The following is a 12,459-nucleotide window of genomic DNA, read 5'->3' on the forward strand; positions in this document are numbered from 1 at the left end:
CCCTAATATTTTTTAAACTCTGTATAGATCCATTCTGTTGAATAAGTTTAAACTATGCAGTAATTCAGATCTCTCTTGCTACTTTTGAACAGCTGATCAAGTCCCTTTCCTAACCATGAGGTCTTTCTTTTTATTCATTTCAGCTGAGGCAATCCCAGTCATACTGCACAGACACGGAATGCCTTCAAGAAGGTAAGTAACCCTATTCTAAGTGGAAGTGTATGACATTAGGACTCCTGTGAAAGTCAAAATAAGCAGCAGTAATTAACTAAAATGAGATGTATGGCCTGGATCTCTTTTTTTTTTTCCCTCACAGAGTTGTGGTTTGAATTAATCGTTGTCAGATTTAAATTAATGTATGTTATGGGCCACATCCTGGGCTGAGCAACCCTGAAACCCACTGGCGTCAACATGAGTTGCTGGAGTGCAGCACCTTTCTCGATTTGTCCCCAAGTCTAATGGAATTTAGCCTAGTAACTTTCAGGGTTCAAACTTGACCTTCCTTGCACCAGCAAGTACCATGGTACTAAGTGGGATTCACCCTGGGCAGGAGAATCATGGTTTTTCCAATGCACAGAGGTTGTGCCAGGGGAGGGTGGTTTTAATGTCCACATGTAGCACTATGGGAGCCCTGCCAGTGAAGACTGCAGTGGGGCTGTGCTGAATCAATACATCCCCTGAATGCCTGGGTCATGCCCCCTCCATGGCTAGTGCCATTCACTTGTAGGATTGTGCAGTCTCTTTGAACCACTCTGATCCCCCTCCACTCCGAGAAGAGTTTCCTTCACAGAAGGGCCTCTGCCAGCATCTGCCTGTGAGGGAATCTGATCCATTATGCATGGTATACAAGGCAGGGGTTCTCAGGACAAATTATTTGGTAGCCTCAGGGTGTGGCCACCAACTCTTGCTGGTGGCCGCTTTCACACTTCTTCCTAAAATACTTAATTAGCTTTAGGAAAAACAAATAAATATGCACATACACACATCCAAATCATTGTAATTTATTTATTGCTAGCTAGTAAGTCTGCTGTGAAAAGTGATATTAACAACATACAAGTATCACTTTTCACAGCAGATTTACTCAGCCCTGGGAAGTCTGGGGACAAATTAAGCCCTGGATGGGAGATCAGGGTAGGCAGCAGGGGCAACTGGGGATTTGGGGGTTGGCCGGGAAAGCAGCGGAGGCCAGAGCCTGAAGCCCCACTGCCGGAACCTGGGGCTAGAGCGCAAAGCCTCACTACCAGAGCCTTCCTCCCCGCCACCTCCAGGCTGAAGCTCAAATTCTGAGCCCCACCACACCCACCAGCTGCCCAACCCTTGTTGGAAGCCCCAGCAACCAACACCAAGGCTGTGCATCCAGGAGCACCAGGGAGGGCTGCTGCTTTCCCCTCCCTCCCCCCGTCCCACCATCACACCCCAGGAAGCTGTGGCCACAAGAAAAGCCCCTGTTGCCCGCATTTGAGAAAAGCTGCACTAAAGAACAGTGTGATGGCATTTCTCCCTGACTCAGTGGCCATTTCATTAATACAGCAGTGTTGAGGTGTATGTTCGCTTAAAATATGCTGTAAATTTCCTGTAAATAATAAGTGCACACTGACTGGACATCATCATGTTAGCCAAATGGGATCAATTCAAACATGGAAGTGTATCTGTGTAGAGATTCCATTGAGGGTTTTGAGTGGCAGAGTGCTCACCGCCTGGTAGGATTGAGCACTAGTTACAGTTTGTACTCAGGTAATACAAACATTATTGTCTGTGAATGCATTTGGATGGGGAGCGAGCAGCAGTGGGCAAGGGAAGTGTAGTTAAAACAATAGAGTAAAATTTTCAAGAGCACCTAACCGAGGAGCCTAATTTAGCCTTTGAAAAGCATCTGATTTAGGAGCCTAAGGCCCATTTTCTAAAGTAATTTAAGCCTTAAGAATCTAAGTCTGACTTAAAGTCATCTTTGAAAATGGGCCTCAGGCTCCTACGTGACTAGAGGAGGCTTGGAAAATTTTACCCCAAAGCTTGTTAATGCATAAAGCCTTCAATGACACATATGTCCAGGCAGCATAATGCTCAACCAAGTAGTGCACATACATGCTTGATTAGGCTGCCTGTTTCTGAGGGATGGATTTTTAGCCAATTATTTCCACATGCATACCTGTTTAGCCAATTGTTTCCATATGAATACCATGCATACCTGCTACAGGACCGCTAGCTTCTTCAAGGCAAATCCGGGCCCAGGCTACCTGTGACAATCTAACTTAAGGGGAACAAGCCTATCCTTGTTAATTGAATAACAAGCACCTAGTGGGCCTGCTAAAAGACCATCAGGGCTCAGTTGGAGGGAGGTGCTGAGAGAGACACAAGCCCTTCTAAGACCATGTCTACCCTGCACCTTATGTCGGTGTAACTACTGTTTGTCCCTGAGCAGTCGAACCCCAGAAGTAGAGTTTTAGTCAGGGTATTTTTGGTAAAAGTCGTGGGCAGGTTACGGACTGTGAATTTTTATTTATTTCCCATGACCTGTCCACAACTTTTACCAAAAATACCTGTCACTAAATCTTAGCCTTAACTATAACCTTTGGGATATTTTTCTTACTGATACCCAATCTTGTGAAGTAAACAATGCTAGTGCCCTTTCAGTCTACCAAAGCCTTTTTCAAGCTGCTGAGCCAGTAGTTTAATCTTTCTTTGTTGCTGTCAAAGTATCCGGTGTGTGACTTCATGAGTTAGGGGACTAAAGGCTAGGCTGGGTCCCCCAGGATCAATAATGGCATTTCAACATCACCAATGATAATCTGCCAGTTGGGAAAGAAAGTGCCTGGTTGTAGCTTTCTGAACAGTCCATGTTCTTAAAGATGTGAGTGTTGTGCACCTTCCCTGACCAGCCAACTCTGATATCAGTGAAGCGTCCCTGGTGATCCACCAGTGCTTCCATAGAAAAGTAGCCCTTTCTGCTGATGTACTCTGTGGCAAGGTGGTCTGGTGCCAAAACAGAAGTATCCATGCCATCTGTCACTTCACTGCAGTTCAGGAATCCCACTGCTGCAAATCCATCCATTATGTCCTGCATGTTGCTGAGAGTCACAGTTCCTCTGTAGCAGATGTTTAATGGCCCTGCACACTTGCCTGACAGTGGCCCCCACAATTGATTTTCCAACTCCAAAATAATTTCCCACTGACTGGCAGCAATATGGCACAGCAAGTTTTCCACACGGTGATCACCGCTCACTTCTCCACTGGCAGTGCCATTGTCCTGTTGGTGTCCTTATGCTAGAGGGCTGGGGCAGGCTCAGCACACAGATCCAGGAATGTGGTCTTGTGCATCTGAAAGTTTTGCAGCCACTGCTCATAATCCCAAGCCTGCATTATGATGGGATCCCACCAGTCAGTGCTCATTTATTGGATCCAGAAGCTGCACTCCATCATTTGCAGCTGCTCCGTGAACGCCAACAACAATCTTTAATTGGTTCTCGCTATGGCCCACAGCAATCTGCCCTTCAGGAAATCATCATCATTCCTGTGATTCTCCTTCTGGCTCTGCAAATACCTCAGGATCATGTGTCCTGTGCTTGCAATGCTCATAACAGGAGTGCAGAGCTGTGCAGACCCCATGCTTCTGTCCGAGATGGCAGATAGCAACAAGTCCTGCATGAGTTCGTAGGATTTTAATAATAAGCGTGAAAATTATGGGCTAGAGATGATGTTATAGGGTGGAGAAAGCTGCATGATGGGAACTTGACCCTGCAGTGCCATTCAACCCTATGCAACCTGTTTCTGCCCCACCAAAAGACAGCATGCTGGACAGTGGCGAGTTGCACACTGGGATATCTATCCATGGTGCATGGCACTGTGCATTGAAACAAATACTTTGGGTGAGTACGCGCAGCACCGACAAAGGGAGCCAAGTATGCATGTGCACAAGCAATATGCTAACTGCGGTGGCTTTATGCCAGTGTAACTTATAGCAGCAAAAGTTTGTAGTGTAGACATGCCCTTACTCAGGGAAGGTCATTGTGATTTGAAGCCTCTAAGAAGGCAAAAGGGAGACAGTGGAGGAGATCCAGAATGCTCCTTTTACTTTTAGGTAATTAGGTTTTCCCTTTGAACTGGAATTAGCAGAGGAGGATAAGACCAAGATTTGTTTGGCCTTTTAGAATGGTTGAGTTAAAAATGCTTTGCTTTGTGCAATCACCTGATATTCATGCAAATTGCATATAATCATGGCTTCAAAAATGTACTTACTGTTTGTCCAAAGCAGCTAAAATCAGATATCTGAAGAGTAACTGTCTGCTCTGCAAGAATCAGTGTAAAGTTAGTCCAATCAGATAAGGATTTGAAAAGGACAACATCTTCTTCCAGTGTGGTGCAGACGCTTTGCTCATGCCACCACTGTATTCTGGTTGTAAATCTGGCTCGACTGGTCCAGAGAGGATGATCCTAATTTAAAGTGATCCTCAGATGGCATTTAGCCTGTTTCACAGGTATGAAATTTTACACTGAGTTGTAAGCACTTCTAGAAGGAGAAAGGGGCATATATGTCAGGGGATGGTGATAGCATGGTGTAGCAGTTGCAGTATTCACCTGCATTGGGAGTTCTGTTCCTGTCGCTGCCACAGACTTGCTTTGTGACAAGTAACCTCTGTGTGCCTGAGTTTACCCATCTATAAGGATGGTAATACTTCCTCATTCCTGGGGGAGCGGCAGGCATGAGGCTTAGTTTATTAATGTTTGTGAAGCACTTTGAGATCCTTGGACTGAAGTGTATTGTATAGAAGAGCCAAGTTCTTTTCAATTATTTTTATAATGTGCACAGTTTAGTTCCAGTGGGGGGTTGCTTTCTGCTAATGGCTTAGGATGACATTTTGACTGACTGTTTTTTATTGGGTAAACAAGTGTTGTAAAACTCTCAAGAATCAAATAATAGAATAAACAGATTGAGCCTGGAGAAGCTGCTGGAACTGTTGTTTTCTGAGGTGGGTTATGACTATTCTGGGCCCTGCTCCATGAGAACGTCACATCCACCCTTATCCTCACTCTCAGATAGACAGGCATGAGGAATGACTTCCATTCATTGCCTCCCTGTTCCTTCCCTTGGATCAGGTTGTCATGAGTCTACAGTTGTGATGGATCTAGAATCCCGCTCCTTTTGCCTAAGTCCTGCACCAGCAGCAAGTGACTAGTTGGCTAGCAGCAGTCAGCTTGGTACTACACTTTCTGCCGTTTACTGATTCATAGTTCTTCACTGCTGGGCCCAGATCCCAAAAATCTTGCTTTAATTCTCCCAACAGTTCATTCTGGTGGTTCATGTTTCCTTCTGGAAAGCCAGCTGCTCATGTTGTTACAGACAAATCCTATGGCTACAGATCATAGAAGTGACTGCTGAGATGTATGTGTGTTTTGGTTTGGGAAACAACAGGGCTGTGGCTCGGTGATGTCATAGGTGTATCATGTTTTTCTGTTGCTACCAACTAAGGAGAGGCAACCACAGAAATCCATGTAAACTCCCTAAACACTGTGGATTATGATTCTTTCTGTGAAATGTATCCTTTAACCCCAAATTTAAGATTTTTTGGAGCTTGCATCCAGCCAAACTGAAATAGCAGCATTAACAGAAGTGTGAAGTTCTGTTGTTCATTTCAGTATGTTAATAACTGTGAACTCTTATTGATTTTGTTGTTGCAATGTTATGTAGAATTTATCTGCTGTAGTACTCACAGGACCCAGTCTGCACTGGGGCTCTGTACAACCTCATAGAGGAAGATATAGGCAATGCTCCAAAGATCTTATAATCTACTATGTATCTACCACTAGTAGCCATTTCACTGCTGATTCTCATGTTCACAAGTATTTATCCACTGCTGGTGGAAGGTACCAGTGTCAGCTTGAGGGATTAATTTGAAAGGGTGTCATGAAGGAAGAATGCTACAAGTATTGAATGTGCAAATAGCTGAGTATTCCATCAGGGATTCTGTAGATTCTCCAGGTAAAATGCTCTTGCAATGGACCTCAAAATGTAGAGGAAAAGTGTATTTGTTTGCAGTCCTGTCTGTTAAAAAATATTAGGCTGCCCAGTGCTGCTTTTAGGACTTTTAGGGTTTCTCTAAAATCTGTTCCAGCAGCAGTAGCTCACTTTTAGCATATAATATTTCTGAATGATGCTTTGTGTTTTATAATGAGATATGGTAAAAACGCATGAGACTAGGGACATGTAGCTGGAAAGCCAGCAGATCAACCCTCTCGTGGTTCCTCCTGCATAGGGAGGATTCCCAGGTGATGCCGTAGTGCCAACTCCCCTTATAAAACCTGGCATGGGCATGTGGATGAGGAAATGGAGACCTGATTTTTTTTCTCCCTCACTATGCTCCAGCAATCCACACCTGTTAGAACAGCCATACTGCTATGGGAGGCCATGGGAAGGTGTATGTAATGTTAGTGCAGCCCTGATGAAACTCAAAATTATGATAGGGGCTGACAGCCTCACAGAGCCACAGAGGGAATGCTGAGGTGGCATATAGCTGCCTCTCTGTTGCTCTACTTCCCCCTCTCACCTTACAGAGAGGGTTGGAGGGATAAGAACAAAAGCACCAGAGAACTGTAGGGCACTACTCTCTGGAGCAATTTTTGGAGCAGCCCTTAGGCTGCTCTAAGTTATTTTGAGGGCCATTTTGACTGCCAGCAGTCCAAGAGCTGGGGAAGCAGAATGGAGGCTCATTGCTGGTGAGGCTTTAGCCTTAACTTTAGTTTTCAAATAAAATGAACTTCTAATTTCTTTTAGTGACATCTGCCACTCAGCGTGAAGAATGTTTGCAGTATTCTAGGGTACTTTTGAGGGCCTTTTCTGCCTGCATAGACTGAACTTCAGGGGGTGATCCCTATCTGTTAGCACCACTGCTCTGTCTCAGCTGTGCTGCTGGTGGTACCACCCACTAATCATGGCTCCTGCTCCTTGCTTCTCTTGGAAATGGGATCCTCAGCTCATACTCATATGAGCAATAGGTTGGCTATATGCATCAGTAGGTCTGTTACCTACAGAATTTTGTGGTATGCAGTTTCTTATAGAGCAATGTGGCTGATGTTTATTTTTACTATATCTCTTAGAGGTAGATATCATTAGAGTTCAGCTTGTATTGCAAGCTGGACCTGTTTTTCATAGTGGAGGATTTTAGCTGAAAGATTTCTTGGGGAGTTGTGTAACTACAAACTAAAGAAATCATCTTAAAGCCTTTTAGATATCTCTTTAGGGTAATTTATAATTTAGGCAAGGAAGCACATGATACAATAAGGGAGTGCTACTCAGGGTAGTTAGTAATCATACATTAGCACTTTGAAAATATAAGGTGCTACAAAACTTTAGAAGCCCTATTCCTCTCTCCTAGCATCTCTCCTTTGCTCTCAGGATCCTGTACAGTGACCAGGGAACTGAGTTTAACAAATGTGCTTAAGCACAGTTTGTAGCTGAACTAGGTTGTAATACAGTTTCGATGGGTCCAAGTGTGTTAGAATCAGGTTCTAGCCAAACTTAGGCTATTCACCAGTTATTTTAACACCATTTGGCCCCATTCCCACTGCATACCCAAACCTCCCAGATCCCAGCTCAGTCACAATTGAGAGTACTTGCTTCCTTTACTTGTGTGCCTTAGTTAGGGAGGGTGCAGGATTCTTCAGAATCTGTTACTCAGGAAATCTCTTAACGGAAGTGGAAGGGGAGAAGCCACATTTTATGTAGAGTGGATGAATCATAGCTTTTTGCCTCAATTCACAGATCAAGGGACAGAGCAGTTGCAGTTGCAGCTATTAGGTGAAAGGTAAGATGACATGGACTCAAGTGCCCGCAGTATGCAGATGGCACATAGCATTACCTATCTTTCACCACATAGGATCGTACTACGACTGATAAGATGACCCAGTGTTTGTATAGGATCAGCTCATGGATGCAGAACACCTGGTTGAAGCTGAACCTGAAGAAGAGAAGGGTGATGTTTATGGGCAAAGGAAAGCTCTGAGACTTTCCAGCCATGGTGGAGTCTGCTTTAATTGAAGGTGCGCACCCATAAACTGGTCATTTCTGTCTGTAGTTTAGGAGTGCTCATGTATTCCTTGCTGACACAAAGCTCTCACATGGCAGCATCTGCAAGAATGCTTTCTACTAGCTCCAGTTGTCTAGAAGCTTCTGTCCCATCTTGGCAGATGGTGACCTGTCTCAATTATATATTTTATCACCATCCCTCTGGACTACAGCAGTAAAGCCATCAATGCTTAGGTATCTCCAGCTGGATCAGAACTCTGCTACATGTCTCCTTAGCAAGGATGGCTACTCCAACCACATCAAACCAGCCCTCCACTCTCCACACAGTCTTTGTATAGAACTTCAAGTCATGTTCAAGGTCTTGGTCTTTACTTCAAGGTGCTCAATGCCTTGGCCTTAGAACTTCTAAATGATTGCCTGAAGTGCCACAACAAACTGTGGTCATAAGTTCCACTTCTCTGGCACAATGGAACTTTCTGCCTTCACTGTGCAGGAGAAAGAGCTTTCTTGGGGGTTAATCTGAGACTGTGGAATTTCTCCCTCACAAATAAAGAACTATAGCTGGGCTTTAAAAAAAAAAAAAAAAAGTTTGTTCGGGCAAAAATGGAGTTTTGGGTCAACAAACTTCATGAATTTGACACACATTTGCTGAATAGTTTTGGACAAAAGAAAATTTGGGGCTGGATATACAAGAGGACTTAGACATGAGTTGACATTGTGGCAATGCTATTGCTACCCCACTTATACCCACTATCCCAGTGGTTAGGGGTACTCATGTGTGAGACCCAGGTTTGAATCCTGCTTTTGTCAACAAAACAGTGAATGCACACACACTGCAAGGTGACTTTTGGCGGCAAAAATGCCCTGTTTTGGTGACAAAATACAAACACCCTGATGAGAGACATAAGGCTTTTTCCTTTAAATTTTTGTCGACAAAGTGCCAGTGTAGACACCATGCTTGATTTTATTGCTTTAATTGGCCTCCAGTAGGTGTCCCACAAAGCCCATCATGACTGCTCTGGTCAGCAGTTTGAACTCCAATGCCCTGCAGCCAGGTAAACAACCATCCACCCCTACCCCTTAGCAGCCCTGGGAATTTTTGAAATTCCATTTCCTGTTTTCTCGAGGTGGAGACATCTCATCTCCTCTTCCCAGGTGACCATGGCAGGTTATCACAGCAAACGCTCTCCTGCTTGGACTACTGCGGAGCTGCTAGATCTGCTCAGTATATGGGGAGAGGAGGCTGTGCAGTCCCAGCTGTGCTTGAGCTGTAGGAATTGTGATACTTACAGGCACATTTCTCAAGGCTTGTGCGAAAAGGGCTAGGATCATGTTGCAGTGCAGAGCAAAGATAAAGGAGCTGAGGCAGGCGTACCATAAGGTGAGGGAAACCATAGCCCCTGTGCTGCACCTGAGACCTGCTGGTTCTATAAGGAGCTGGACGCTATCCTCTGTGGCGACCCCACATCCACCTCCAAGAGCCCCATGGATACTTGGCGGGACTGGAGGCAGTGGAAAGAGGACCTAACCCAGAGGATGAAGTCATTGATGAAGAGGTGGAGTTAGATGATGATGTGGAGCTCCCAGCGAGGTCACCCGGTGGGGCAGGCAGCCAGGAACTGTCCACCACTCCGGAGGTATCTAGTCAGTCTCAGCAGTTGCTTTCCAGTGAGTAAGAAGCAGGAGAGGAGATGCCTGGTAAGTGGCTGTGGTTTGTGTAGTGAGGAGGTAGGTTCAAGGTATAGAAATGTACAAGGCTGGCTGTGTTTCTGTATGCTGGACATTCCCTTTGTAGCTAATCAGTACAGTGGAATATCGTGTTGATGCACACTGAGATCTCATGGGAATCCTCCAGAGAGATCTCCAGGAAAGTTTCCCGGAGGTACCGGTAATCCTCTGCCGAAGGCTCCTTGGCAAAACAGCTTTGTTCCTTTCCCCCATTGTAGGAAAATTTCCTGCACCATTCGGCAATCACTTGTGCAGGGACCAAAGTGGCACACAGGCGAACAGCATAGGGAGCAAGGCGGAAGCCACAAGCATGTAGTATATGTACCCTCATTTCCCTGCTTACCCTTAGCAGTGAGATAGCTGCTAGAATGAACCCCACCTGTGGAAAAGTGTGGGAGAATTTTAGAAATTTTTCCCAAGTTGGCTACACCACAGCCCTTGCAGAGCGAGTGCCCTTTTCCCCAAGTGAAGCACCCCCGCCAACACTCATCACGCTTTGGGTGTTCACAGAGATGTGTGCTTGCCAAGGGTCAGTGAGAAAGTGATTGTTATGTTGCAAAAGGTGTATTGTATTGAAATATTTCAATGCTGTGCATGAATTTAACAATCATGCTTCTGTGCATTGTTCCTGAAGATGCATGCATGCATTGTGCACCTTCCCAGACCACCCTGCGTTGATGTCAGTGAAATGCCCATGGTGATCGACAAGTGGCTGCAACACCCTGGAGAAGTACCCTTCCTATTGATGTACTCCATCAGAAGGTGGTCTGGTGCCAAATTTGGAATATATGTGCAATCTATCACCCCTCTACAGTTAGGGAAACCCATTTCTGCAAAGCTGTCCACTATTTCGTGCACATTTCCCAGAGTCACGGTCCTTCGTAGCAGGATGTGATTAATTACCCTGCACACTTGCATTAACGCAGCCCCAATGGTCAACTTCCCAACTCCAAATTGATTTGCAACCAACCAGTAGCAGTCTGGAGTCACCAGCTCCCACACAGCAATTGTCTCACACTTCTCTACCAATAGGGCAGCTCTCATTCTGGTGTCCTTGTGTCGCAGTGCTAGGGCGAGCTCTGCACATAGTTCCAGGAAGGTGGCTTTTCACATCCAAAGTTCTGTAGCCACTGCTCATCCTCCCACAACCTGCATGATGATACGATCCCACCATTCAGGGCTTGTTTCTTGAGCCCAAAATCAATGGTCTACCCTGTGCAGCTGTTCTGTGAATGCCAAAAGCAATCTGAAGTTGCTCCTATCCATATCACACAGCATGTCAGGCAACTGGGAGTCTTCTTCACTTAGGAACTTCGTGATTAACTGCACTGCCATTCGCGGTGTCTTCATGACAGTTAACAGAGCATAGGAGAGTAGTGTGGGATCCATACCTTCTGACAAAGATGCCAGGGTGTACAGCAAAGAAGGGTCATTGAAAAATGCCGTGAAAGAAAGCCGGAAGCCCCTGGAGTGTTGGGACAGAAAGCAATGCCTCACGGAACATTGAGCCGAGTCCCAAGGTGTGCCGCGTTCTGCTCCACCTTCCCACAACACCTACTGACTGTCGAGCTGGACTGTGGGATAGATACCCACAATATATTGCCCACACTGTCAATGATAGTGCTCCACCTGTGGACGCACTCTTCTGACAGAGGGAGCGAGTGTGAACATGACATTCCGATTTTTATTATGCCGATTTTTGAGTGTCAACATCAGTTTTGTCAACAAAACTTGGTAGTGTAGACAAGGCCTAAGTTTTTCTTAGATTCTAAGGTCAGAACAGACCATTGTGATTATTTAGTCTGACCTCCTGTATAACACAGGCCATCGAACCTCCCCAAAATAATTCCTAGCTCTTATCTTTTAGAAAAACATCCAATCTTATTTAAAAATTGCCAGTGATGTAGAATACACCGTGACCCTTGGGAAATTATTCCAGTAGTTAATTAATTACCATTTCTTGATCATTGCCAAAGAGGCAGGAGAGACTAGAAATAGGTGATGTGTGCTACAGGAGGCTAACCTGAGAAGGCGGGGCACATCCCTGCAAACCTGAAGATCAGCGAGGGGGGGGGAAGAGAAATCAAAGACCACAGGGAGAACTGGAGGGGAGGGAAGAACAGAAAAAGAGGGAGGATCAGAGAACTAAGGGGGGAGAGAGGAGAGAGCTGGCAGATGGTAGAGAAGTAGGTTAAACTCCCTTGACTCTTACAAATGAGCACAGCCCAAGATGAATAACAAAAATTTATTTCAAAGTTTATCAGCCTAACTGGAAACAAAGCAGACAATATTTAAGGAGTAGTCATCTGTGACTGTTAATGTTGCAAGTCAGTACAATGACTCAGAAAGTTAGTCTACAATTTTAGTGTGGTAAATGCAGATCAGAACTGATGTAAAGTCTCTTGTGATTCATAGCTGAACTTTAAGGGTATAATTCAGATCCTTCACATGGGTGAGAACTATTAAATTAAACAAAATCTTTCTGGGATAGAGCAGATATAGGTAGGATTAATAAACTATTAGATCAGTTGAAAAGTTCTAATACATCACACTTAACCTCCTCATTTCCCATTTTGAATCAATCCCAACTCTGAAGTATTATAACTTAAATTCTAAAGACTTTGAATAATCTTTGGCCCATCCACCATGGGCCATTTACACGTGAGGGAACCAGTTACACATAGTAATTTCCCAGCACACTTAAACTATGAGTT

At 44.9% G+C, this 12,459-nt stretch overlaps 1 protein-coding gene across 2 annotated transcripts in view; it reads left to right on the plus strand.

The window, feature by feature from the left end:
* The window catches only part of SMIM14 (small integral membrane protein 14), a 69,966-nt gene that overhangs the window by 41,929 nt on the left and 15,578 nt on the right, over nt 1-12,459 (plus strand). For both annotated transcript variants that reach the window (XM_073342254.1, XM_073342253.2), the window contains one exon: nt 144-192. In XM_073342254.1, coding sequence (XP_073198355.1) covers nt 144-192 — 49 coding nt within the window. The remainder of the gene's footprint in view (nt 1-143; nt 193-12,459) is intronic.

Source organism: Lepidochelys kempii, chromosome 4 (assembly GCF_965140285.1).
Source record: "Lepidochelys kempii isolate rLepKem1 chromosome 4, rLepKem1.hap1, whole genome shotgun sequence".
NCBI lineage: Eukaryota > Metazoa > Chordata > Testudines > Cheloniidae > Lepidochelys > Lepidochelys kempii.